Source organism: Paramormyrops kingsleyae, chromosome 14 (assembly GCF_048594095.1).
Source record: "Paramormyrops kingsleyae isolate MSU_618 chromosome 14, PKINGS_0.4, whole genome shotgun sequence".
Lineage (NCBI taxonomy): Eukaryota > Metazoa > Chordata > Actinopteri > Osteoglossiformes > Mormyridae > Paramormyrops > Paramormyrops kingsleyae.
Window position 1 is genome coordinate 7,600,588 of NC_132810.1, and position 27,660 is coordinate 7,628,247.

A 27,660-nucleotide genomic window follows, 5' to 3' on the forward strand; every position below is an offset into this window, starting at 1 on the left:
ATGAGTCATCGATTATATCTCAGGCCCCCTCATTTCTAAGGTCCCTGGCTCCGCCCGCTGCGGGGTTGGGGGGGCAGGCGACCCCGGCGCTCCAAGGCCGCGCTGCAGCTCGATTGGAGGAGCCAGCAGAGCCGCAAGATAAATAATTGAAATCAGCCGGTTAATAACCACTATAACTCAAGGGTGTCAAGTGAAACGTTTTGTTCGACGAACAATATGCTGGCTAATTACCACGCTCAGTCATCTGCACAGCGCGAGCGGCCTGTTTTCCGCACGCACTCTGCTGCTGCGGGGACACGGGGGGGGTGGGGGGGGGGGCACCGGCAGGACGGGGGCGCCCATTTCGCCCCCACGATATACCGTCAGTCCTCATCTGACAAGGACCACCTCAGACGATAGAAATCACGTTTTATATGAGCACGACAGCTTCCAGCCCCACCCGCCCCCCCCTCCAGGGTCAGAGTACGGGGAGCACCCTGCTACCCAAAATGATGTGACAGCATCAGTAATGGAGGCTCTTATTAACCACTTGAACCCCCTGTGCACAGTAATGGGAGGGAATCACTTACGTGCAACAGAGAAGTTATTTAACGGCGTCTCCAGCTGATCGACATCCTGTGGTCTCTCCTTATAGCCGATGAACGTACCGTCGCTCTTCAGTAAGAAGTACCGCGGCCGCCAGGTCTTGATGTACTCACCTGCAGGACACAGCAGAGGGCTGGGTTAGGGGCTACGTGTGACATCATCACTAAGGGACGGCCTACTCAGAAGAGATGCTTCACGTGGGTCTTGAACTATCACACATGACCGGCTCTGTGCCTTGAAACCACATCACCGATTAAGCTCATATTTCCATTTGGGACAAAAGTGAGGAGCATGGGTGACCGCGACCTCCCTCCCTACCTCCCATAACAACCTCCCCCCCCCCCCAACCCACTCCCCCTCCCCCCCCAACCGAGTTCCGAAAGGCTCAAGCGTATCGATCCAGTCTGACAGGAGACGGGAGAAATTAGAATTTCCAAGAGGCAACCAAACTCAATTTATGCCACAGATTTGTCAGGAAACGCTTCACCAGATGTTCCAAAATGTGAAAAACAGCTTTCACTCCATATGAATAAGAAAAAAAAAATTAAAGAAGCGGAGCGAGGGCTCATATTGAAGCAGGCCTTGTGTCATTTATTTTTAATTGCAGGAACTGGGTATTAACCCCACGCGGAGACGGAGCAAGCTGTCTTTAATTGCCCCATTTCCTGTCACCAAGCAGTCTGGAGACGCAGAATCAGTCAGCACAAAGTTCTCCTGCCCCGTCTTCCTCGCCAGCACTTGGTGGGACAGTGACGGGGACACTGCCGGCCGGCCGTCATGAGCTGTAACGTGGAAAACCCAGTCTCCACTCCGACACTGAGTTTGGTTATGCAGGTCTCAGAGTAAACCTCCACCCCTCTGGAAGGGGCAAGCAGGGAACTACGCCCCCATCCTGCTGGACAAGTGTCCGATTGGTTGATATGGAAATGATGAAACCATTCAGGCAAAGGGACCAAAAAGCGCATCATCAGAAGAAGGATGAACCATATAGAGAAGAGCATGGGGGCCCCAAAGGGGGGGTCCCGACAGGCAGGCGAGCAGCTGGAAGCGCCGCACACCCTCCATTACGAGATTAAACCATTAAAACGTGAAATGGCCAAACTGTAAACACCTGATTTGCTGCGAGTGGCGGGAGGCGGCGCAAATCGAGGCCGGCGAGGGAACATCTGCCCCTGAGTGGCAAATATGGTGCCTTTCACTCACGAGCAGATGTCCAATGTGTCGTTACTGCTGTTGTCATTTTTCATCATGACGTTGTGGAGGGGGAGGGGGGGGGGGATTTTACATTTCCATTCTGCAGAGTAAGTGTTTTAAATAAACATAGTTCATTTAGGAAATTAGTTCGACTTTGACGACCCTCGCGCATTTTCCGGTATGTTCCATCACGTCTCCGGCACAGATGCCTCGCCTCAAAAGCGAAGGCATCACGACCATCCAATGTGCTGGGGCCACTTCAGCTAGAGCCCGCCCGCCAGAATGATAGGCCAATCGTGAAAGGCTCCCTTCCCCACAGTCACCAGGTCAAGCAGCGTCACAAACCTCTTTTGGCGGTGGCCGGGTGACCAATGTCTGACGTGATTGGTTAGGACTCTCTTTGGCCCCGCCCACTCACATGGAACTGTCAAGTGCAGGCAGGGAGAGAGTTCGCAAGATGCGGCAGAGGGGTGGCTGCCCCGGAGGTCCCGGGCCGTGTGGAGCGTGTTAGCATGCTGGGCTAACGGACTCGGGTGAGCGCTCTTAATCGGCCTCACAGCTTCCCGCTGACGAAGCCGCAGGCTTGGCTGCTGAACCGTGTTGACACGGCGCCGAGCGGCAGGTGGGGGGCGGCCGGCGGTCACTCCCGACTCGGACACCACGCGGATACAGAGGCAGTGACAGGCAGGGGCAGATGTGGGGGGGGGGGGGACAGCAGTCAGCAGTAAGAAGCTCCTCGCAGCACGGGGAGGGGGGCAGGTGGACCCAGACCTGCCTGCCAGATCCCTCTGACGCACGGGGGGCCCCGCTGGCTGCCGGTCGGGCCACACACCCTGCCCCGGTGTCGACGTGGGGGAGGGGCGCCAAACGGCCACCCAATCACTATGATGGCTGGGACCTACGGGCCACATAAAGGAAGGGGCAAATAAATTAGTTTTAAAGGCACACGGCCTGAATTAACCTCGTATTTTAAGCTTTGCAGCGCAATCCGGCCAGCAGGGAGTGACCCTCCACAGAGGAATGTGCCACAGAGGGTCCACCGCCCCCCCCCACCAAGCCGTTTGAGGACAAGTGAGACTTAATAGCTTAGGCCAGAGGGTGCCACCTCAGCCCATCATGCACATGATCTCCGGGGGGGGGGGGGGGGGGGGGGTGTTAACGGTGCTGGCCGCTTTGGGGAAATATGGCCGGGGCTGGGGTCACGCGGTGTTAGTGGATGCCACCTGAGTCTGGTGAGCAGGTTGGGGGGCGGGGGGGCGGCGGGCACCAGAGCCTGGGGAGAGCCTCTCAGCTGGCCCACACGTCTCCTCTCCTCTCCCCTCCCCTCTTCCGTCTGTCTGTTACCCTGCCAGCCTCTTCCCTTTTCACAAGTTCCTTCTCTTTTTCACTCTAACCAGTGTTACTTTCCCCTTCTACACCAACATCACAAGCCTGCCGAAAACACCTCCCCCCCCCCCCCCCCCCAAAGCCCTCCAGGCCCAAACACGGTACAGGGGTAAGATGCGACTGGCAGCCTCAGATACTAGTGGTGCCCCCCTCCCCCACACACATTGCCCAACCCCAAATATCTTTACATGACACCGTCACCCCCCCCCCCCCCCAACTGGGCGATTACTGCCTGTGTGTCAGTCCCTCTTGCGTGCTGAGACTGCATCCAAAAAACATAACAGGCCACATCCTCTGCGATTCCCCCCCCTCCCCGACAGAGTGTGTGCGTGATGTGGAGGCCCCAGAAGACGGTCCCAGCATCCTCTGGGGGGGGGGGGGCGGGGTTCCAGGAGCATTCAAACCGAAAGCTTGTCGAGTTCCTCCTGGCTACAAAATTGAGGTAGAGCTGATAAAGACAGACCACAAAACAACAGGCAGGAACGGAACCGGCTCCGACCGACCAAGACCGCCCCCCAGCGCCCAGCCCGCCCTTCACCTGCGGGGACGACAGACTCACCAGCATCTCATCTTTGGTGAAAATGTCATGTCACAACATCACCCCCAGGACCCAGTATCTCACACTTTATCACTCTTTTCTGTCACAGGCAGACCACCCCCAGCATGGACGGCGGTGAGATGCTTCGCGCACGTGGGAGAAGATGGCAAAGCTGAGCGGCCGGCAAATAAGGAGCTGGCGAACCACAGGAGAGCGAACGCAGGCGTGGGGGGTAAGAGACAGACCCCTTCTACCTCAGCCATGAGCTGCGGAGTCATCCGGGCACCTATCAGACGATAGCAGTAAAGGCACTGGACCATCCCACAGCCACACACACACGGGGGGGGGGGGGACCGGCACTCTATACGGTCACCCCCGAATGCAGATGTGCCATAGACACCACAGGGCCCCACTGACTGAGCAGGGAGCCAAGCAGGCCTATGCAAGACCACAGGGGTGGGGTGAATTTAAAAAATTAAAAGACCTCACTCCCCCCTCCCCCCCAGAGGAGAAACAGTGCTGGGGCCCGGTGGAGCGCCTTTACATGACAAACAGAGGACAGGGGGCCCTGGACGGTGGATGGGCAGGGGCGAATATAATGAACCGACAGACTCTGCCAGACAAAAGCGGATTCATCTTTATTTGCAGACTGCCGCCCAGCTTGAGTCGGGGGAGGGGGGGTGTCTGTGTGTGCAGGCGTCTCCTGTCCAGAGGCCCTTTAAAGCATTAGGGCACTGAGGACCGTCAGCAGTGCCCCCCCCCCACCCCTGCACAGAAACACAGCTCGTCATCCCAGCTGTGCTCAATGTGGGTGCACAAAATGCTATTCAATTACAGAAAAAACTGCATTCTTAAACTGGTCAGCAGCATAACTCACCCCAACATAACCCATCAGATATTTTTTTTTAATTATTAAATGGAGACAGGTGCAGTGTTTTAGCAATTTAAAAAAAATAAAATAAAATAGACAAACGAACAGACAAACAAACATGAACAGCTCTGGTACCCGTATGTCTCGAACCCCCAGACTCAATGTCACGTACGGCTGCCCCCAACCCCCATTCCAACCCCCAGGGGGCTCACCAAAGCCGGATCAGACCAAAAGGCCGTGGACAGGACACCTTCCCCTTAGCCCGATTGTTGGCAGTAGGCGGGGGCAAATCACTAGGACATAAATAGGGTTTTTTTTTTCCCCAACGGGACCCTTAGCGTCTGTGAGCCCCCACATTTTTCCAGCAAGTTCATGTTTTCATTCAACTTAAACCACAACATCCCTGCAGTGAGGTGAGGACCGGCGAGATGGAGACTCTCCCAGACCCCCCTCTCGTACATGTCAGAGTTTTCTTAGAAATGGCCCATGATAACCACCCCCCCGCCCACGTCCGGGTATTACAAAAAACACCCCCCCAACCCAACCCGCCCACTTTCACTGGTTTCACTTCAATTTGTTCCAGTTACTGATGGGACTCAAAGTCAACTGAGCCAGCACAGAATAGTTAAAGGAGATTAACGAGCCCCACCCAGCCCCACCTTCAGCCCCCCCCCCTGTTTTTTTTTTTTTATTTTCCCACACGATCTGAGAGCGCTCAGGCGAGTGGTGGGGGGGGGAAGGGGGGGCACTTGTCTGTCTGTGAATTTGTCTGTCCGTGGCTTCTGTGTCTGTGTGGGTCTCCATGGTACCAAGGCAGGAGTGAGAGTGTGTGTGTGTGTGTGTGTGTGTGTGTGTGTGTGTGTGTGAGCGCCTGGTTAAGCTCTTTAATAAACACATCATGTGAGGTGCATGCAGTCAGGGTGAAGCGACATGCAGATGCACAAAGGCACATGTGGCTGTACCCGCATACACACACACACACACACACACACACACACACACACACACACACACACACACACACACACACACACACACACACACACACACACAGACGGACGAGCAGTGGGACTTCCTGCGGAGGGTGCTCTTGTGTTTTGTTCCCGGCTGGTCATGGCCGGGAAGGCGGGGGAGGACAGCAGTGGGATAGGAGGGGGCGGCGTGTGGGTGTGGAGAGAGAGGGTGTCCAGGATTAGGAAATTTAGACCAAAAAAAATTGGGGGGCCCCTGAGCCTTTTGTTAGCTCCCCCCGGGCCTTTCTGCGCAGCCCCTGCTCGGAGCCTGCAGCTGCGCCCGGCGGCCTGTGCCCTGCATGTCAATGAGGCGCGGGGGCACCCCGATGGAGAGGTCAGCGGCGGCAGACTGACAGCACACAACAGGCAGCGCAGGAGGCCCCGCCCCCACATGCCCATATAAGGCGGCCCGCTCTCTCAGCACGCGCATTCACAGGCCGCGCCGAAGCGCCCAGGAGTTTTGTCTTTCTGTCTCCCCCCCCCATCTGCCCCCTTCGTTCTCATTGCACCGCGGCCGCTATCGACAGGTCGCCCCGGCCGCATCGTCAGCAATGTCCCGCCCCCCCCTCCCTCCCACCCCGCCCTGGCAAATTCCACCACAGCTTTTCCCCGATACAGTCACTGTCGCTGCTGTCTCAGCAGTGGCGGTGACGGGGGGGGGGGGGGGGGGGGCGGGGGGCCTCTGGGGCGCCTGCCCCTCGTTCTCACGCTTGTAAGAAAGCCCTCACTTCTTCTCCACAGAAAGTGACACCTGCTGATTACCATAGAGACACTGTGGGAAGTTTTCAGTCTCTCTCACCATTCACTGTTCTCCCCCACCTCCTCCTGCACCCCCCCCCCCACGCCCCCCCACTCCGCACCCACCTCTCGGCAAACAAGCAGGACGCGGATTAGTTAACCAAGTTAATTCGCAAGACAAATAAACAAACAATATATTAAGGAGATGGCGAGATCTCTGATGCCACTGGACAATAAGAGGCTGCCCCCCCACCCCCCATGACACAGACACTAACACACAATATTTAAGTTACACACACTCCCCGTTATTATATAGCTAAAACTGAAGAAGAAAAAAAGTATAGCACAAATTAGAACCCTTAAATAAAAGAAAGCTTAGGATGTACAGTCAGGGATCTTAGGGTAAGAGTCTGACATCATGGGGAATCGTCAACAGATACGGCTGCGGGGATTTCGGGGGTGGAATGGGGGTAAGACTGGCAGACACGGCACACGCGGAGACGGATGGGCGCTGGCGGGGGGGGGGGGGGGATCTGCAGCAATCTGCCCACACAGTCGGCCCCCCATCCGAGCTAGCAGCTGAGGGCCCCCCGCACTATTCCCCCCACCCAGGTGCTGGTGAGAACGGCTCACAAGATTGATGCGGGAGATAGAGGGTGGCGAGTGGCTCATAAGCAGCTCGCCTCGAGCCTCTGCCATTCGCCCCCCCCCCACGAGTGATGGAAGCGGCCGTCCCTGGCATCCCGTTACTGGGCACCCCCGGGTGGCGCCGCTGGTGCCCGCATGTGACAGCTGGGATCACACACCATTTGCCTCTCCACACCACATTTAGCAATCGCTGGCACCCAGACAGGGCGGCTGCACCGGGAAGCCCAATGCGGCCCCCGCCCAGAGGGGGGGGGGGTGGGGGTGGCAGAAGACGCTCGTGGCCATCACAGGCCGAATCGGGTCAGGTGCTTCGAGGAACGAGAACGGCAACAAAGTTCCCTTTCAATACAATTAATGGGACAGGAAGGCACACGAGGACTGACATACGGAGACCGGCCGCTCGGCAAACATTAAAAAACATTAAGATTAACCTCTGTGCCACCCCCCCCCGCCGCCCCCCACCACCACCACCACCACCATGACTCACTAGGCGTTGCACACAAACAGACAGAATAGTATGTTCACACACAGGGTTACAGGAAACACCCAGGCCAGACCTCTAAGGCCGAGTGGTGATGTGTGGGTATCTGTGCCGCAAAGACGCGCAAATGAGCCCCCAGAGATGGGCACTGTCCTCACTCTTAGCTGGGGGGGGGCATTCAGACAAAACAGGGACCACTGGAACGAGAACCACTACAGTAGCATAGGATGTGGTTTCTGAAGAGAGGGCCGTATATAAAGAATCCATTTCCTTTTTTTTCACTTGCTGGCTTGTTTTGGCATTGCCACTTCCCCCTCCCTCCCCCCCCCCATCCGCTTTATTTCCTTTATTCTGCTGAAACATCTCGGCGCCTGTAGTCAGGCCTCTGCCACACACAGGCTGCTCTTGTTCCGGCCCTCGTTAGCCTGGTGATGCCGAAGGCTCTTTATGTCGCGGCTCCCTGCCCGTCAGCGAGCAAATGAGACAGGCAGACGAGGCTGGCAGAGGGGCGACACCCTGAGTGAGGTCAGTCACACATGTGGCTAGCTCTTTAGCATTAGCCTTGGGATGGTTATATGGCGTAGAATCCAAAGGGCAGGCCGAGACACACGTGCTACCCACAATGCATATCTTCCCATAGATATTTGGACCGTGCAGCATGTTAACACTCCCATCAGTCCCAAGAAGTTACCCATCTCTGAAGGAGGTCTGTACCTTCTAGTTGAGTTTGAAATGTTCTTGAATGGTCTGGTTTCAATGGGGCCTAGTGCTCGGCTCTGCCGGGGAGAAGCAGAATGAAGGACAGATGACAGACTACTGCTTCAGTGATATCAGCGGAAGGGAGGTCTTAAAGTTGGCCCAAAACCAACAGGAGCTGTTTCTGGACTGGAGACGTGGTCGTCCCACGTCTGCCTAAGCCGCCTCGGAAGGTCATGGGAGACAAGGCAGGCAGAGGCAGTAGAGGCGGCGAGCGGCAGCGTGGCCAATTCTGCCCAGGATGGCCTGAACTTGGAGAACGAGGCTCCATCCACTTTTCTGTTGCCAAAGTCCATTTCCAGGAAGGGGAACTCGATGCCCCCTCTGGTTTCGCGGCACTTTAGGCTTAATTGGGGGGAGGTCCTAGTATTTACAGAGGCACAAAGGCAGACCCATTAGGGAAGCAAATGGGTCCAGTCCCAGGCAAGCATAAGATATCTGCAGGCCATGACATCATTGGACACGAACCAATCAGGCTACGGTGGCAGCGGGAGGGCGGTCCACTCCTACCGCGCGGAGACTCCGCACTTGTGGGTTGCGTCCTTTTCAATCCATCAAGATCCTGCGAGGTGTGCCGCGGCATGATGGGAAGGCAGCAGATGGCCCGAAGAGCAGGGCGGACTGCTCCACGGCGCGCCCGGTTCATCACCCGCCGGCCGTACGGCGTGGAGCAGGAGCCCGGCACTGCCGCGTCACTCCGGCCAACCTGCCCGCGCAGTGGCAGCAGGGCCACTGCGACCTGACAATGACGTGACACCGAAGCTCATCTCAACAAGAGGCCGCGCTGCGCGGGGGAGGCGGCCGACTGCCCCCGCATCAAAGTACGGCCACGCCGAGTGACATTTTGCCGAGCACAGCTGTTGGAAGCTGACAGCGTGCCAACCCGCATTCTTGAAGGGTTGTTTGTTTGCTCTGTGTGTACGTGCATGCCTGCGTGTGTGTGCATGCGTGACAAAGGCAGAGAGAGGGGCTGTTTTCATCTAGGCGGCCTGTATACTATTTACCTTCAACTTTGCAATAAAAGCACGCAAGCTAACGCTAGCGTGAACGGTAACTGCGATATTTTACACCACAGTTATCTTCCATTATTACTTCACTCTTCATTTTAGAAGTGTATTTTATTCTGGAGAATGAAGCTTGAAAAGTCGCATTTATCGAAGCATATTCGGCGCGTTACAAATCACGATCAAAAGCTAGCATTCTGATTTACGGGCTGACGAAGGCTCCTTCCCAATGAGGCTGTAAACTGCATGGAGAACTTTGCCCCCCTCCCAAATGACCAGCGTCCCTCCCTCTGTCTCGCGGCAGACCCCCTGCAATACTGCCAACAGAGCACCAGCTAGCCCAGAAATGGGCTTTTAATTTTTATTTTTTTTTCTCTAACTAAATTCTCAGACAAAAGAAAAAAACAAGTGCAATTCAAAGGAGACAGTTTACTGGGGTAACCACAGCGCTATGCGCCGTCTAACACTCCAGCAATTTCTGCTCTGTGTGTAGGCCGACGAAGAAGCCGCACGTTTCTCACAGTCAGCCCCAGAAACACAACTGTGATGGTTGGTGACTACCGAAGGGGGGAGAGAAGGTTCCAGAAGCATGGATAGCAGCTGCTGATCCAAAGTGCGCCGTGTGCGCCGTGTCGGGAGTGACCGGCTGCTTCTCAAACTCTCAGAACGGAGATGTCCTCCTTCGACCGCCCCCTCCCCACGCGGTTTGTTTCTGTTCTTTAAATGTCCCAGCATCCTTTGCTGCGAAAGCCTACATATCAGGGCAGCTGCCTTTGTGACAAAGGCCCAGCCAGAGCTCAGAGTTCAGGAGCGGCACTCACACTGTGTGCATGGAGCCGGACGGAGGTATCTTCTGCCCGAAACGTCCTTGTCTGCCGACCTGACATCACACACAGTGTCGCTACAGCAACACAGTGTCCATCACGGCCCTGCCTGTCGGACGCCCACAGGCACATCGCCGCCCCCCCCCCCCCCCCCCCCCGGCATGGAGGTGTTTCCGGCATCCACAAGACGGGGCAGGGAGGGGGAGCTACAGGTGTGTGGGGGAGGTCACCTTGTGCAAACAGCCAGGAATTCCACCACTTCAGAGCAGCAGAGTTTCCCTGGGGGTGTGTGGGGGGTGGGGGGGTCAAACTCAGCCTCACAAAGTTTAAGAGGCATTAAACTGGTCGGAACGCACTCCCTGTCTCCCCAACCTTAATTCCCAATTACCCATCAACCCCCCCCCCCTTCATTCCCTTCTCCAGCCAGCCTGCGCTACTGCCATCCACATTTTTTAAATTGCAGTACATCATACACAGATGTAATGCATATAATATTTACACTTGTATTACTTAGCAGAAGATTTTGCAGGGTCAACCAGCATCCACGGCACAGATGGGGCAAAGAGCCTTGTGTAAAAGCCCAATGTGACATGATCAGTCTGGCACCCACAGGATTTGAACCCACAATCTTCTGGACAAGTGTACGAATCCCAAACATACTGGCCAGCATCCATAATACGTGGTAAGACTTATCGCTCACAGTTTCGCGGTACCTTCCGTGATCAAGCTACACCTGTGTCCCAGCGCACGGCAGCGACGACTTCGGGGGGCACCACAAAAAGTAGGAGAAGTCCATGTCTGTTCAGTCACTGTCCACGGGTTTAACACAGAGTAGTGAGAGGATATAAACAGCGTCTAACTCACCAGGGAGGTGCACATTAACAGCTTTGGTGATGTTTTTCATTCTGAAGGAACTTGATCAGCTCTGCATTTACTGACCAACCCCAATCCAGCTCTCCTCAACAACCTTAGCTGTCCTCTTTGGACTTAAAGGCGTGTCGGCGCGCCGTGCTAGGGGGGGGGGGGCCTACCTCGCTTGTGCAGCCACCCCTCCTTCACGATGATGACGTCGGTCATGGTGCTCTGCGGGGCTGCTCCGTCCTCAGGCTCCGACAGGGAGAGACGCTGGCGTTTCCCGCGTGGCCGTCAACTGGAGCCGGAGCCAGGAGGCCTTGTTTTCACGCGTTACCTGTAGGGGGAGGGGCATTGGCACCAGTCACAATTAACCTACTTTCAGCCGAACGTCCACACCCAGCTCAGGAGGAAAGTGTGACGCTTCCGTCGCCTGAAAACAAAGAAGGAAAAACACACTGCATACGGGAGCAGAGTCCACTGCGAGGGTGTCAGACGGCATCCCCACGTGACAGAGGGCCAAAAACAACCCAGGATACGGAATGATCCGCTCCAGTTGTTCCTTCCTCGCTGGCACTGCATCTCGTTCAGCCCTACTTGTCACACCAAAACCCCAAAAGCTCGATCGACAGGCAAAACCATGACTAAATTAATCTGGGCTTTCATCTTACCGTTTCCAGCACAGGTGAAATACCGACAGGAAGTGCCGGAAGTTTCTGAATGGAGGATTCCGTCAGACCACTAAGGGCCTGAAATCCATAGATCGTGAGCTTCTGCGTCACACGCCGGAGCCCACCAGAGCTCCCCTCAAACCAGACTGTGGACCAGTTCCTAATAAATGCCCCCCCCCCCCCCACATCTATGTGGCTTGTTACCCGTAAACAGCGCCCCATGGCCCCATTATATGCCCGCATTTCTGAGAAAAATCGAAACATTCTGGTCACCAGCAAACAACGGTGTTCCGGCGCACAAGACCAAACTAAAAATAGAAGGGCAGAGCACTGGTGCTTGTGAAACTCTGCACCCCTGCTGCGGGCATATCTGAAACTAGCCTCCTCGAGACAAACAAAAAGGCTCATACCAACTGCGACGGGCCAAAAAGGCACCAATTCCATGCGTTTTTTTTTTTTAAAGGTCACCCGAGCCCTACGGAGGTCCCCGTGACCTTGGCGCAGAGCCGGAACGGAGGTCAGCAGACCGTGTTGATGGTACGCGACTCACCCACACCCCGTTTCATTCAAGACGACAAAATGCAGTTAGTTTTCGACGTAGCGCGAACGTTCGCACGTTCACACACTGCAAACACACCCAGACGCACCAACGGCATTCGCAGCAGCACAGACCTCACAACTATCCAACCGGCACATTTCAGGATGGCTATATCCCACTACTAGGGGTCCTGTGCGCAGAATGACATTGTCACTCACGCACCTTTACCAACTGGTTCATTTTTCTAGGTCACTCTACTCAGACATTACTCACCTATCTCCTTTTCCTGTATTCAAGGCACCGCATGGTGAGGGGGAGGGTTGACCTCCTGTTCCGGGGTCTCCCCGCTCAAATGTGAAATGGGAGTGGTCAAGGAGGAATGGAGCAGCCGGTCAGTATAAGAAGGGACAAGTCAAGGCTTCTACAAGCCCTCAGAGGAGCGGTGAGACTTCTGAGGACCGAACGTGGAATCCTGACATGGGGGGGGGGGGGCCACCACAGCCTGGTGCCATTTCTGTGAATGTAAACAAGCCCGTGTTTTGACTGCGCTTGCCTCACAGGAAGTCGTTCGCAGGCTGTGACCCCACTGTGCCCTTCCCCTGCCGCATCGCCTCCTCGAGCAGTGCCGCTGCCTAACCCTGCAGCCCCGCGCCGGAAGGCCATGGGGAGGCCCTCCAGCAACCCCCCCCCCCCCGTCTGTAAGACCATCCGTCTGTCTATCCGGCGCCGCCCTGCTGAATGCAGAAACGTACGCCTGCGAGAGGCAGAGCCACGCCCCCACAGCGCATTCCTGACAGACAGCAGGCAGCCGTGCTGAACCGCATCACGGGTGCACTTAGACACACTTAGCGTTAAAGGGGCGGAGCACTGCTGCCTGACAGCCACACAGACTCACACGTCGCGTTGTCCGGTAGCGGCTGGAATCCAGGTGTCCCTGCTTTCAGTACATGCAGGACAAGATCCGCACAAACAATGCTGCAACTTCCACAATTCCAATACAGCCCGTTATAGTGGGACGTAACCTGTTCTTCTGAATCCATATTTAACAAAACTCCTGTCACAAACCATGACAACCCACCAAAGCTGCATTATCCGGCTCTTAATGGTGAAATACTGGACATTTGATTAGCTACGGGCATTTCAGCCAAGAAATCACTGAACACTGCAGAGCTGGATTCTAAGGATGATAGTCATAATATGAAGATTATACATTTCACCACTGTAATCAGTAATAAATGCATTTAGGGATTATTCCAGCACAATGTCAGAGTCTCTCATTCACAGATGCACACGCTCCATACATGTCTGTTGACTCACTTTGTTGCCACCGCAGGACAGAGGCAGACTGCCAGAACCTGGTGTCTCACTGCTGCTCTGTCTGCAAATGTGAACCCAAAAAGGGCAAGGGGGGGTTAAAACATCTGGCCAGCATTCAGCAGTTTAGCCCAGTGCATTTAGAATGGAAGGGGGGGGGACTCCATTTCTGCAACTGACACCACCCATGCCGACACAGCAGCCTGTGACTGGCCTGTGGGGCACATCCCCAGTATGGCTCGTACCACCCAACAAGGTTCCCACAGCCCTCGGGCAGGAAGACACCTGCTTTCCCAGCAGCCCCGGCACCCAGCGAGACTGAAGCGTGCGGGAGACAAAAGTAGGTCTCCGGTTTCGGACACGGCGGAGCTCTGCGTCTGAGGGATGTGGGTACGAACGGCATGACTGGTCAACCATGCATATTTGGGGAACACTGTCTGGCTGAACCCCTCACTGGAAAAGCCCAACATCAAATACCACAAGAATTTGGCAGCACACATTCCATTTTATTCATTTAGCACACAGCGGTCGCTCAAAACATTTACCAAAGCACAACACTGTCTAGGAGGAGGTTTAGGTGATGTGCTCAAATTCCAGCAGGATCTACAGAAAGAACGTAGCAGATCATAAACGTTTAACTGTCAGTAAGAACACAACCTGAGACAAGCTCCAGGTCAGAGCTGAATTTAGCCTGATTGCTGTGACAGATGGAGAGAAACACTGAGAACGGACAACACGGCACACATGGCGGAACAAACTCCACGTCACACCTTTGAACAATAACTTCTGTTCAATTTATGTTGGAACAGACAGAGGGAATGACCACTAAATGGGCACAAAGTACAAAGATGGCTGCATTAACATAATCAAATACAAACAAATCCCCAAGTCCATCCAGAGAATTTAAATGACTCTGGACAGGAAGACCGGGTTAGGCTTCGCTCTGAATTACAGCTTTTAGCATGTTGTTTGTTTTAATGTTCAGTAGCTTAGCAACTGCCATTGCCTCTGCTTCCGATGGACCACCTTAAACGTTTTTCATGGAATCATGTATAAGGTTTTTGGGGTTGTTTTTGGCATTTGCAAAGTTTTCCCCTCTATCACCCTTTTTTAGGGACCAGTATCCTTTTCTTAAAAATACCTCTCTGTTTATCAAGTCCAAAAGACGGAATATACCTTGTGAATACGTAAACTCACTAGATTGATGCAAATTGTCTCCTAACGTCAAGCAGATTCAAAGCATGAGGACGCGGTAAAAACGGCTATTGCTACAGAAGCTTTACAACGAATAAAGCAATGGCGCCATAAGGATGATAAGTGGAGGGGGTAAGTACAAGATTCTCTAGGCCAGTCGTCAAATGACCGGTTCCGGCCCGCAGCTCTTCCACAACAAACTCCAGCGCACGGTGGCAATTTCAGGCGGCATTCCGCAAATTCCGTAAATTCCGCACGTAGCGGTTAGCGCACTTACGGATGCGGAGCGACAAAAGCAAGACTTCCACGGATCCTATAAAAAAAATCAGCTATAGATGCGACGGTAACGTCGTTCCTCACCCAGAAAAAAAAAATACAGCCGTCACATGGCCCTTTTCCGTTTGCACACCATGAATGTCACACACCGTAATGTTAATGAAAACCACCCACGAGACCATTTCATTATTTCCATAGTTGCATTATAATCCATCCCCTGACAAACACATCGCGGCCTTCAGACCTTTTCACAGCATCTCAGGTGCAGCCAGGCCTCTGCTGTGGTCCCACTGCATGCACCAGTTTTCGGATATTACCACAACGGGGTTGATTTTATCCGTAAAGTCCAGATTTGGCCAAAAAGACAATATTCTATAATTCCTGGAATTCCCTTTACGGAAATCAGCCCACATCACAAATCCTTGCTTGCTTTTACGAAGAAATAGCTCAAAATACAGTAACTGTCACATTACTTGTAGAAACGAATAATTTAGCAACGACAAAATATAGGCCTCCTGCATGTGCGCCAGTCCAAAAGTGCGATATAAGCGCAACACGATCGTTAAGTTAAAAACGAATATTTTGAGACGCCAGGACAGAGGGTACGAAATGTATATATTATACATTGATTTATACCTCGACACCATTCCCATAAATCAGACATCTTTGCTCAATGTGTGTCCCACTAGCTACATTATATAACGAATCATTAAACGGTCCCATCTCATCCAATATCTAGAAATACAGTGATCATCTTAAGTCTAATCCAACATTTAAGACGACGTCTACCCAAAATGAATTAATTTATTCAGTGGTTATGCGGAGATCAAGGACATAAAACCTAATTTATTCGGGAGGGGGGGAAATCAGTACAGGTTTTCTCACGAAGGGGTCGTGTTTACCTGCCAGCGGGCCTGCACGTACACTTGTTTACGTGAATGTTGTTTTTAAAGGGCGCCGGGTGAGGTGACGAACCGCCCTAATACGGCAGCCGAGCTGAACATCCCACGTGTACGGCCGCACGACACAGGCGAGATAAAGGGTCGCGATCGGATTCAATATATGCATACATGATGGAGCCGACTGGGGGTAAAATGCAACCACGGCTCCTGTGAATAGGGGAAAAAACAACTGCAGTGGATATCAGTTCGCCTTGGGCAACCGATGCCCCCGGATCCGAATCTTTGTTATTGCGATTCTCAGAAACAGTATAATTATAGTATTGAAACATGCCAATAATTACTTATACCGTGCATTTCTTGCATAGTATAAACACGTACTGAGCAAAAACCAGAGCACCAGTCGAAAAAGTGGGTATTTCCCGAAGCAATTCAGTGGACTGCAGCAGTTAACACAAAATAGTCTAAGTGCCAGTAGTGTAGTATTTTTCCCTAGAGTGGGGCAAGTAAGATGTGGTAAAATACAGCTTTAACGAAATAAAATGTTTCTTCACCGTTTCGGACTAAAGTTCGGGGCAGCAACTTCCAATCGAGCGTGGCGACGACACTAGTGCTGTTTTAACAGGTTTAGAAATGAAACTACCTTCTGTTTACTTTCTCGGCAATCTGCGAGAGGAATTACGCAGAAGCTTGCTAAATCCGAGACTTCTGCGTTTCTATTTAGGGCTTATCGCATTATATTTAGCGAAAAATACATACAAAAGTGGATGGGAGACGTCCACACCTTCGGCCTAGGCGGGTCAATAGCGAGCAATCCGTAAAAGAATAAGTATCATCAGCTGCATATGTTAAAAAACACACATCCACAAACCATTTGTTACATGCACACGCTTTCCCGAGTGGAAAGTTCACCTAGTTGAGCAACTTTGACGCGATTATGTGAAATGAAACGGGAGAGAAGCACTCCGAAGCTATCCACTCATTTTCATGTATTTTGCGAGTTTCTGACGCGGTTCTGGGCCTACCCAGGCCAGCCCGGGTGAGAACAGCCGCATCTCACTGAATACAATGGGAACTACCCTCCCTCCAGCAGCAATCGGGCACATAGGCAAGCGAATAAGAAGAGATACTGAACTTCACCTGGACCGAGGTTTCAGAGCTGGTCCTGGACCATTATTGTGGGCGCCTCCGGTGACTTTTTCAGACTGCGATGTCCTTCAATAATGTGGGTAAAAAGCTCCTCATTTAATCAGATTCTGGTGCCGTTCCTCCACTACACCTCCCCAGCTTGCTTTCTGTATTGCTCTCGTGTCACCGTCCTTCCGGCTGGGTCCTAGCGCCGACTTCAGCCACCTCTCCATACATCCGTCACCTCTCACAGCGACGTAGCATCACAAGTCGGGGCTGATTCTGGACTGCAAAGTTTTTGAATAAGTTAAAGGTATACATGGCAGATCCTCGTCTAAAGAGTCATTTTCTGCATGATTCTTACAGGCAAAAGAAACTTTTGACTGCAATCATGTACTGAAGATTAAAAGTAAAAGATGTTAGACATTATGGGATATATCCATTGTACAAACATAGCTTTTAATCCATACTACATTCAAATAGTTCAATTTTAAACTGTTATGTGCCTATTAAGAACTTTACTGATTGATGCACTCCATTCTCAGTGGTTAACCCAGTCCCAGACAGATCACATATTTTCCAGGACCACTGTCATGCTGACTCGTCCATGAAATTCACTAACTTGAAATTTATCAGTATTGGCAGTACATATTCCTTGGGTTTTATTGAGAACCCATTGTGCACACTAATGCACAATTATCCATACGTGCATGGCCTATTACTAAAAATATTTTATCCGATTTTATGTCTTCTTCACTTGACCGATACATCAGATTTAAACAGCACTGTTTTTCTGTACGTTTGTGAACAAACATCTCTGAATCATTTGCTAACAAGAAGTTCATGTGAAAAGGAAACTGACTCAGCGTTATGTCAGTGGCGTTCTCCGCAAATGTAAGCATGTTTGTTCTACAATTTACACGTCCCAAAGGTTTTTGACAACTGGTTTAACTGTGATGTCTTCCTCGCGCACTGAGTATCGATGTGCGAACAAACATCCCTGAACTTTTAACTCATGTAAAACAACATTAAATGGATAAATACATTTCGAATCAGCCATTTGAAGCGATACTAACATAGCCTGGCTTACCACACATCCATCTTATATATGTGTTTGTGCTAAACTTGTACATCCTATTGGAGAACCATAAAAAAATCTTGCAAACTGATGTTATGACAGTGACTTAGGGCAGCGGGCGATTTTCTGTTCAGTGACTGAAGGCACTCCCTTGATGAAACAAGCATGGCGTTCAGGACAAAGGCTTCTCTCAGGAATGCTTCTTTGCAGTGATAACAGAAGGAGGACACGCAGAATACGATTGATGAGCTATTAACTATTAAACATTATTAGACAGAGCCCAAGGGTTCCTTCAGTGGGGGTGTGTGCCGTACCTCAGGTCACACTCTGCATGCTCTCCATGGGTACGATGATACACAGGTCATGGTATATAAATGACCTTTCAAACAGATCTAAATGCTGCTATCCAGCTCCAGTGCTGAGTTGAGCAATTTTTGCTGTGGGAAATTTGTGTTTTTTGTATTGTTCATCACTGGTCCGTACAAGTCTATATGTACGCATACAGTTATATGTAGCCTATACAGTGAACCCCCGCCTATCGCGGAAGATGCGTTCCAGACCCATCAACGATAGGTGAAAATCCGCGATATAGAAAGACCATATAAATAAACATTTTTTTATATAGTTTAAGCCTGAAAGTACCCCTCCCACACGCTTTAAACACATGTAAACTTATTAAAACAACACATATGATATGTGGATGTTGGGCTAAGGATATGAGTATAACATAATAATAATAATATGTTATATATATATATATATATATATATATATATATATATATATATATATATATATATATATATATATGCATGCATGCACATCTCTCTCTCTCTCTGTATACGTAATGGAATATGTAAAAATAAGAACATTTTCATATTTTCATAATGGCGAGCGACGTCGCCTTTCCTTCCCGAAGCATATCCAGGAGTTTTACCTTCTCCTGAATAGTCAAGGTCTTCCTCTGGCGCTTATGCTCACTACTACTAGAAGGCTTGTAGGATGCAGGACGCTTGGGAGCCATCGTAGGGCTTAAAAAACGAAAACAATCGGACCACAAGCAAGGTACGCGATACGCAGAGAACTGTGACGCGTCGGGGAAAAATCCGCGAAATAGCTGGGGCGCGATAGCTGAACCGCGATATAGCGGGGATCACTATACTATGAGAGTATTGTACGGGATGACGTCATGATTTTGTGTAAGTAAAACACTGGATGGGGAAATGCTGATATTTACATTTATTGGCAGACACTTTTGTTCAAAGTCTCTTACAAGCGAATGACGTAACGCATATTGTTTAAATATGCTTATTTATCCTGAAATGATTAACGCGGTTCGCGACTCTGCTCAGGTTGAGCGTGTGAAAGATGGAGGAATGACTTTCTTGTTTTTTTTCCTAGGCACATCGCATCATCTATGAACGGCTGCTTTTAAATGTAATGCTCATTGTCTCTGGTCTAACGTATTATCAAACATAATTTTACATATAAAACAACCATTCTGGGGGAAAAAGATGCAAAAAATGCTGAAAGTCCGAAGTTTTGTATAAAGTATCATTTTCCTGGTTCGAGTTAAAGTAAAATATTTTTTAGCAGGAATTAATTAAGCGATATGCGTACTACTGACTTTCTTAACTACTCTTACTATTCCTGTTTACGCATGGCGCGCTTTGTCGTGTTTTCCCTGATAGATAAATGAGAGCTGATGGTGAAAACAGATAAGTTGCTGTTGAAACGTCTTTCTGTCTACCAGCCTGTCTCAAGAGTAAGTGCATGTTTTAAAAAACCGCCAGAACTATACCACGGCCATGCCACTCAAACAGTAGCAACCAAAACAAGCATTTTGGACGAAGCCAGTTAAGCAACAATTCTTGTACAACGAAGATATTGCGAAAATATTTTTTTAAATAACATCGTAACCCCGGTCTGATTAATATAAAACTAATTTGTTTTGCAATAGGTGCTACTTGGACACCATGCCATACCAACACTATTGTTTTTGACTGAATGGCGTCCAAGAATTGTGTAATATCTCCTAACATGCTGGCTGCTGGCAGACTTTTCCTCTTGATGAAATATTTATTGAGTTCCCCCTGGTCGCTCTGCCATTGTTTAACTTTCCCCTCATTGTGGCTGCGGCATAAACAGGCTGCCGTTCTCCCTGCTGCATGTCCCCAGTGCGTCCTGCCCCGACCCAAGCCAGAGTGCTCCCTGTAGCTCTCTCTGCTAGTCAGCTGTCTGGGTGCTTCCAGTCAAGGAACTTGTTTGCTGTCACACCCCCTCCTCATGAGAATGCCGGCTCATCAGCGGTGATCGGAGCCACCTGCTCTACTCCTTTAAATCCCCGCCATACCTCACATTCAATAAAAGGTATTGTTGATCCCAATGCAACTTACTGAATGTGCGTCCTCTATCTCCTGTCCACAACCAACCAAACAACTAACCTTCCTGCTCAATTACCATGCCTCTCCAGCCCTGACCCTGATCCTGCTCCCATCTGACCTTCCTGGTCTGTCTTCCTCTGGTCTCATACACTGACCAATAGACTGACCACCTGGCTACTGAACCCACCCACTCTGTAACCCCAACTCTGATCTTGCTTGCTGGTTTTGTTTATGTGCATCCCAGAATAAATCCCTGTGTACCTGTATCTTTGGGTCCCTGGCCATTTAATCTTTCACAGAATACCTTGCCAGACCACATGGACCCAGCGGAGACTCAGCACCAACTGCAAGATACCCTGCCTTGGAAGAAGCCTAGGGGACCAGTTGTGTGAGGAACAAATCTGTGACTGAGTTCACCTTGGAGTTCCGAACACTCGCAGCAGGATTAGGTTGGCCCCCCTCGTGCCTCCAGGTCTTGTACCAGTGAGCATCGCGCCCTGACCTCCAGGTGAAGATGGCATGCCGTGGAGAACCTTGCTCCTTTGATGAAAACATCCAGCTCTCCATTACTCTGGATGATGTTGTCCGGCCGGGATCGCCACTAGACTTGTGCCCATCACGAGTCAACCCGCTCACATTAGGAATCAACCCATGTCAGTCTGTCGCCTCTTTCATCTGAGCCCAAATAGATGCAGGTCAGCTGTGCCCTGCTCTCCCTTCGAACGCCAACACCGCCTGCAGAATCGACTCTGCCTGCATTGTGGAGAACCAAGCCACTCCCTCCACACCTGCCCAAACTGGACTCCTCAGGCCACTGACCCGGTACTCTAGGTAGGAGAAGTTTCCCTGATGCTTTATGTTACTCAAAAAACAGGTGTTGGTGCCTATAGCCTTGTCATGGGAGAGGGAGATCGAGTAGCCACCAATGTGCTGCTGGCAGTTTCATTGATCTCCAACTGGTATGCCACCACTCCATCCTCCTGCAGCCTGTGGTTCCTGCCCTCACCATGCGAGGAGTCAATGGTTCCCCCTCATGGCCGGTTATGTAACTCTGCAGACTATGCTTCTGTACCTACTGGTTGGAGTGGCACATGAGGAGTGCATTCATCTTCTGGTGCTCCTGCTCATCTGGGATGGCATTATCCTCGGACACTCTTGGGTCCAGCATCATAACTCCCTCATAGAACTGGAGAACTGAGAGCCTGGTCTCCCAAGTGCTTTGCTGCCTGTCTCTTCCTCCCCTGTAGACTCTTTGCCGTCGAGCCCACTGCCTGATGGAGGGGTCCTGATTCTGGAGGAGTACTGGAACTTTGCTGACATCTTTAGCAAATCCAAGGCATTTAGCCTCCCTCCACATAGGCCTTCAGATAGCACCATTGACCTAGTGGAGGGTGCCCTGTTGCTTAAGCGATGCTTGTTCTCATTTTCGAGACCCAAAGTGGAGGCGATGGAGACTTGTGCACATGATACCCTCAACAAAGGTATTATTCACCCGTTGACCTCCCCAGTGCCCTCTGGCTTCCTTGTCAAGAAGGACTGGGGACTGCGCCGTTGTATCGACTACTGGGGTCTGATTGCCATCACTGTGAAGTGCAGTGAATCGCCACCCCTCATTCCGCTGCATTGGAGCAGCTACGCACGGCTCATATATTCACAAAGCTGGACCTCTGGAGCACCTATAACCTCATCTGCATTTGGGCTGGGGATGAATAGAAGACCTTTTTAACTAAAACCGGTCAGTATGAATATTTCTGATGCTGTATGGTTTAGCTAATAGCCCGTTCATCTTCCAGGCCTTTATGAAGGAGGTCCTGTCCAACATGTTGCACTGATTTGTCATTTTCTACATTGATGACATCCTCATCTCTTCTGACTCCCTGGAGCAACACATGCATAATGTCAGGCAAGTGCTCCAATGTCTCTGTGACCACCACCTTTATATGAAGGGAGAGAAGTGTGAATTGCACTACTCAACCATGAAGTTTCTGGGCTATCAGATCTAACTTGGGGAGATGGAATGGATGTGGATAAAGTGATGGTGGTTTGTGACTAGCCCCGACCCCAAACTATGAAGGACCTACAGCAGTTCTTGGGTTTCGTTAACTTTTACAAGTGCTTCATTTGAGGTTTCAGCATCATCGCAGCTCCCCTGACTGCACTGCTCTGTGCACGCCACACTTTACTTACCTGGACCCCAGAAGCAGATGAGGTTTTGTGGTGCCTGAAGAACCTTTTTTCCTTTACCCCGTTCCTCCAGCAGCGGAGAGGAACTGTGACATCGGCAATCAAGAGCTGCCAGCCATCAAGTTGGCCCTGGAGGAGTGACAGCATTGGCTAGAGGGGTCTCCTCATGCTCTCCATCCTTTCCAGGTCCTAACTGACTATTGGAACCTGGAATATCTCAAGTTGGCAAAACGCCTGAATTCCCAACAGGCTCAATGGGCCCTTTTCTTCAGATGTTTTGACTTCAAGATGTCCTACATACCTTCAACCAAGAACATAAAGGGAGATGCCAGGCAGTTCAAGTATCCCATCGTTCATGAGGAGCCTGTTCCTACATTGCCTGAGTCCTGTTTCATAGGGCTGGTGGTCTGGGACCTGGAGGACTCTCTTTGAGATGCCCACCAGCAGGAGCCCTCTCTGGCAGAGTGTATACCAGGTCACCTGTATGTGCCCACTAGAAGAAATGGCCCCCTGCCCCACCTGTGCCCAGAACAGTGGGTCTGACCAGAAGCCCACCAGTTTGCTGCAGTATCTCCTCATTCCCAACCACCCTAGACTTCATCATGGATCTCTCATCATCCCAATGTAACACATCATCCTTTTGATAGTGGATCAGTTCTCCTGAATGTTGCATGATGTCTCTACCCACACTGCCTTCTGCCACCAAGCTCAACAGAGATCCTAATGACCTGGATCTTCCGCTAATATGGACATTGTAAGTGACTGGGGACCACAGTTTACCACGAGGATCTTGTGGTTCTTTTGTGCTCAGCTTAACATGCATCTCTCTCAGCCTTTCTTCCAGCTACCATCCACAGTCCAGTGGAGTTACAGAAAGGACCAACCAGGAAGTAACAGAGATCCTCCGGCTCCTGTGTGCCTCCCATCCACCTGAGTGGGCCTGCTTCTTCCCCTGGGTAGAGTGTCCCCAGAACTCCCTTACCCAGTAGGGCTCTGGACATACTCCATTCCAGTGCATCCTGGGATACCATTCTCCACTGTTTCCCTGGGACTCGCCACCCAGCTTGGTCTCCTCCATGGAAGCCTGGTTCCAACAACACAAGGAAGTGTGCAAGCAGGCCCACCACAGACTGCCACTGCCATCCTGGTCCTACCTTTCGACCAGGCCAAAGGGCATTGCTTTCCACATGGAACCTCCACCTCCCAAGCTGCCATAAGTTGAATCACCGATTCATCGGCTCTGCTCCTTTAAATCCCCTCGGTACCTCACGTTAAGTGTGGACTATTGTTGATCCTAATGCAACTTACTGAGCATGTTTCCTCTGTCTCCTGTCCAGCCCTGAACCTTCCTGCCTGCCCAGTTCCTGTGCCTCTCCAATCCTGATCCTGCTCCCACCTGACCTTCCTGGTGTGTCTTCCTCCTTCCTCATGCCCTGCCCATAGGCCTGACCACCTGGCTACTGAACCCACCTGCTACATGATCCCAACTTCCACCTTACTCATCGATTCTGTTCATGTGGGTTCTAGAATAAGACCCTGTGTCCCCACATCTTTGGGTATCCTGCCCATTGTATCTTTCACACTTGCAATACATCTGGGCATAGGTGATTCTAGATGCTATTTAGGGCGGCTTCAGTCCCCTTATTCGTCTCATCCCCCCACCCCTAAAAAATAGCTTTTCTAAAACCATTTAGCAGTTTATCCTGTATTTTTATATACATTTCATACCTCCAGCTCGGCAAACTTTATCCCCCCAGCCTCTCTGCAAATTTAATAATGGGGGGGGGGGGTGTTGTCCCATATGCCTTCAGGAGGCCCCCCTAAAGGTCAAATCCTAGAATCGCCCCTGCATCTGTGCTCCCTCATGTCAGGGTTACAATCCCCCTGCTGCTGTCACTCCCCCCCCGCCCCCTGCCCCCTGCCCCCAATCCACCAGCAGACATATAATAGTCAGTGTTTTGGAGGATTTATTTATGTTTAAGGGTCATCTGCTCCTTAAGTGTAACATTTTTATTTTGAGGAGACACACAAAGTCAGTGCTGCAGCCTTGTTTAGACATGCTGTAAACCGAGAATGATAGGGAGGCAGAAGAGCCCACCCCGGGGATTCGCTCGTGTGTCGACCGCACAACAGAACAGGGACACTAGCTATCCTAAAGCGCTCTTTTCATCCATACACATAATGGAGTTTCACTCATCTTTACAGCTTCACAGCCATGCGCAACCACAAGAATGCTGACTTTACCCGTTTATTTCCTTTAGGATAAGTTACCTGTTGGATGTATTTACCTGCCCAGCCCCCTGTGATTCATAGTGCTGATTGTTACACAAACTATGCAGCTGTTGATTTTCTTTTCGAGGTAGAGTACCAAGCAAGCTGGGCTGTTGTGTAAGATGTAAATAAAAACAGAATTCCCTGATTTACAAATCATATAAATCTATATTTAATTGAAAATAGAAGGAAGACAACATGTCATATGTTGAAACGGAATTTTTTTTTTTTATTGTTTTATAACAAATATATGCTCAGTTTGAATTTGATGTTTCATGTTTCAAATAAACATGTTTCAAAAAAGTTGGGACAGCGGAACGTTTACCACTGTGTTGCATCACCTCTTCTTTTAACAACACTTTGTAAACATTTTGGAACTGAGGAAGCCAATTGCTGGAGTTTTGAAAGTGAAATGTTGTCCCATTCTTGCCTGATATAGGATTTCAACTGCCTAACAGTCCAGGATCTCTTTTGTCATATTTTTTCATTTCATGATGTGCCAAATGTTTCCAGTGGGTGACAGGTCTGGACTGCAGGCCGACCAGTCTAGCACCCGGACTCTTCTACTACGGAGACATGCTGTTGTAATTATGTGCAGAATGCAGTTTGGCATTGTGTTGCTGAAATATACAAGGCCTTCTCTGAAAAAGACATTGTCTAGACGGCAAGATATGTTGCTCCAAATCCTGTATATATCATTCAGCATTAATGGTGCCTTCCCAGAAGTGCAAGCTACCCAAGCCATGGGCACTAATGCACCCCCACACCATCACGGATGCTGGCCTATGAACTGTCCGCTGATAACAAGCTGGATGGTCCCTCTGTTCTTTAGCCCGGAGGACGCAGCATCCATGATTTCAAAAAAGAATTTGAAATTTTGATTTGTCTGATCACAGGACAGCTTTCCATTTTGCCTCAGTTCATCTTAAATGAGCTTGAACCCAGAGAAGTCGGCAGCGTTTCTGGATCATGTTTAGATATGGTTTCTTCTTTGGACCTAAATAGTTGTGAGATATTCAACCAGGAGTTTTGTTGTGGCATTGCATGACTTTTCCACTCTGTTCTTGCCCCTGTCCAAATTTTTTTATAACTTATTGCTGGCGTCAAATTCTAATTGAGCATATAAAACAATAAAATTTCTCAGTTTAAACATTTGATTTGCCTTTGTTCTATTTTCAATTAAATATGGGTTTATATGATTTGTTTTTAGCTACATTTTACACAGTGTTTAACTGTTTTTTTGGAAACGGTTGTAAAAGGTTATGGATTTCACGGTTTGTGTTTCCGGTTGCTACGCTTAGAGTAACATTTATATTCCAGGATAAAAAAGGATAAAGGTGTTTTATGGGAAAAAAGAAAAACTCCATTCCAACAGCATTAAAAAGAACATCGAGGCCGATGTAGGGAGCACACTGCTAATGAATGACTCTCAGGACCCGGCGGTTGCAGGGCTGCCTCAGGATTCGCCTGATGTGCCCCGCTTGCGGAGCGCTTAGGAATGCAGCTCCTTTGTTTACGTCTCGCTGAGGCTTCCATAGAGTGGGGTGGTTTGGGAATGCCATTGACGATTGCAGCGAGGAAGAATGAATCTCCAGAAAGCCCCCCCCACACCCCACCCCATTCTCTTAATCTCCTCTGAGAAAGAAGCCATCACTTCCAGCAGCACACGGAGGGGAGGATGGCTCCGGGCCCTGCAGAGGCTTCCTGTTACAGGATAGCTGTGCCAATCTAAACCCGACGTCAGCGGGCAAAGGCGTCTAGAAAGTCACAGGACCCAGAGATCACAGGCTGGAGCCATCGAACGCAGCTCTCGTAAAAGGTTTGTGTGTCGTATTTTAGGATATTTTGGCGTGCAACGGCATAGCTGATTTCTTCAGGACAGGCTGGCTTGATCACAGAGCTGCGAGATTGCTGCACAAAAGGCACTTTGGAACAGAGCACATTGCATGTCCTTTGTCCCAACAAAATGTCCAAATATATTAAGAAGTGGCTTTGGATTAAAGCTTAATGATAGATCGGAAAAAGAAAACGAACATGCTGTAGGTTCAAATCCAATGGGCCTCTTCAGCACAGTCAAGTGAAAAGCATAATCTTAAACCAATAAACGTCCAGCTCTGTTGAGTTCAGCTTGCATTGTTCATCACAGCCCTGCTCCCCAGGGGTCTGAAATGGACTCACCCAGTTCCCAGAAAACACACGGGACTTTCCTCCGCCGACTCGATCCGTTCATGAGTCGCTCCTCGCCGGTCGTCACAAACTCCCTGGTGCTTTCCTGAAACGTTATATAAGCCATCCTCGTTGGTTTCCTGTGCCAGCCCGGATGAGAGCACGGCCACACGAGCCCTTCCTTTCTATGTTTTGATTTTGTACCTCTTTGTAGGTCCCCTCTGCTCCAGCCCAGGGTTCCTCTGCTCCAATCCAGCATTCCACATGTTCCAGCCCAGGGATCCCCCTGTTCCAGCCCGGTTCAGGTTACATAAACAACCTTGCTGTTTTTCGATTCTCTCTGTGGCCACTGGGCACAGATAATGTAAAGCACTTTGAGATAATGTAACGTTGTGAAAATCGGGCTATACAATAATAAACTGATTGATTGATTCCCCTGCAGTTTCCCTCCTCTGTCTAAATGTTCCCAAAAATGCATTTAAGGGACAGTGCCCTATGTTTATCACCCTTGGTGATGCAAGATTTTGTTTAGCTTTTGTTAACAAAATGATGTCTCATTGGTTGTGCCTATTGAGACTGTAGGGGCAGACAGGAGAGAGGGCATGTAGGGGACACAGGTGACGCCGTGACAGATTACAGATCTGACTCTGTCCTCACATAGACTGCC

The 27,660-nt window shown here is 50.5% G+C and overlaps 1 protein-coding gene across 4 annotated transcripts in view; it reads right to left on the reverse strand.

Moving 5' to 3' along the window:
- Positions 1–27,243, reverse strand: part of akt1 (v-akt murine thymoma viral oncogene homolog 1) — a 36,541-nt gene extending 9,298 nt beyond the window's left edge. Inside the window, exons 1-3 of one of the 4 annotated variants that reach the window (XM_072699218.1) lie at positions 27,006–27,243; positions 11,070–11,227; positions 570–698 (exon numbers count right to left, since the gene is read on the reverse strand). In XM_072699218.1, coding sequence (XP_072555319.1) covers positions 570–698; positions 11,070–11,115 — 175 coding nt within the window. In that variant the 5' untranslated portion in view covers positions 11,116–11,227; positions 27,006–27,243. Of the gene's footprint in view, positions 1–569; positions 699–11,069; positions 11,228–12,372; positions 12,574–16,541; positions 16,792–16,922; positions 17,118–27,005 lie in introns of those variants that run through there. The other 3 variants (XM_072699217.1, XM_072699220.1, XM_072699219.1) reach the window with 3 other exon arrangements.
- Positions 27,244–27,660: the final 417 nt, after the last annotated feature.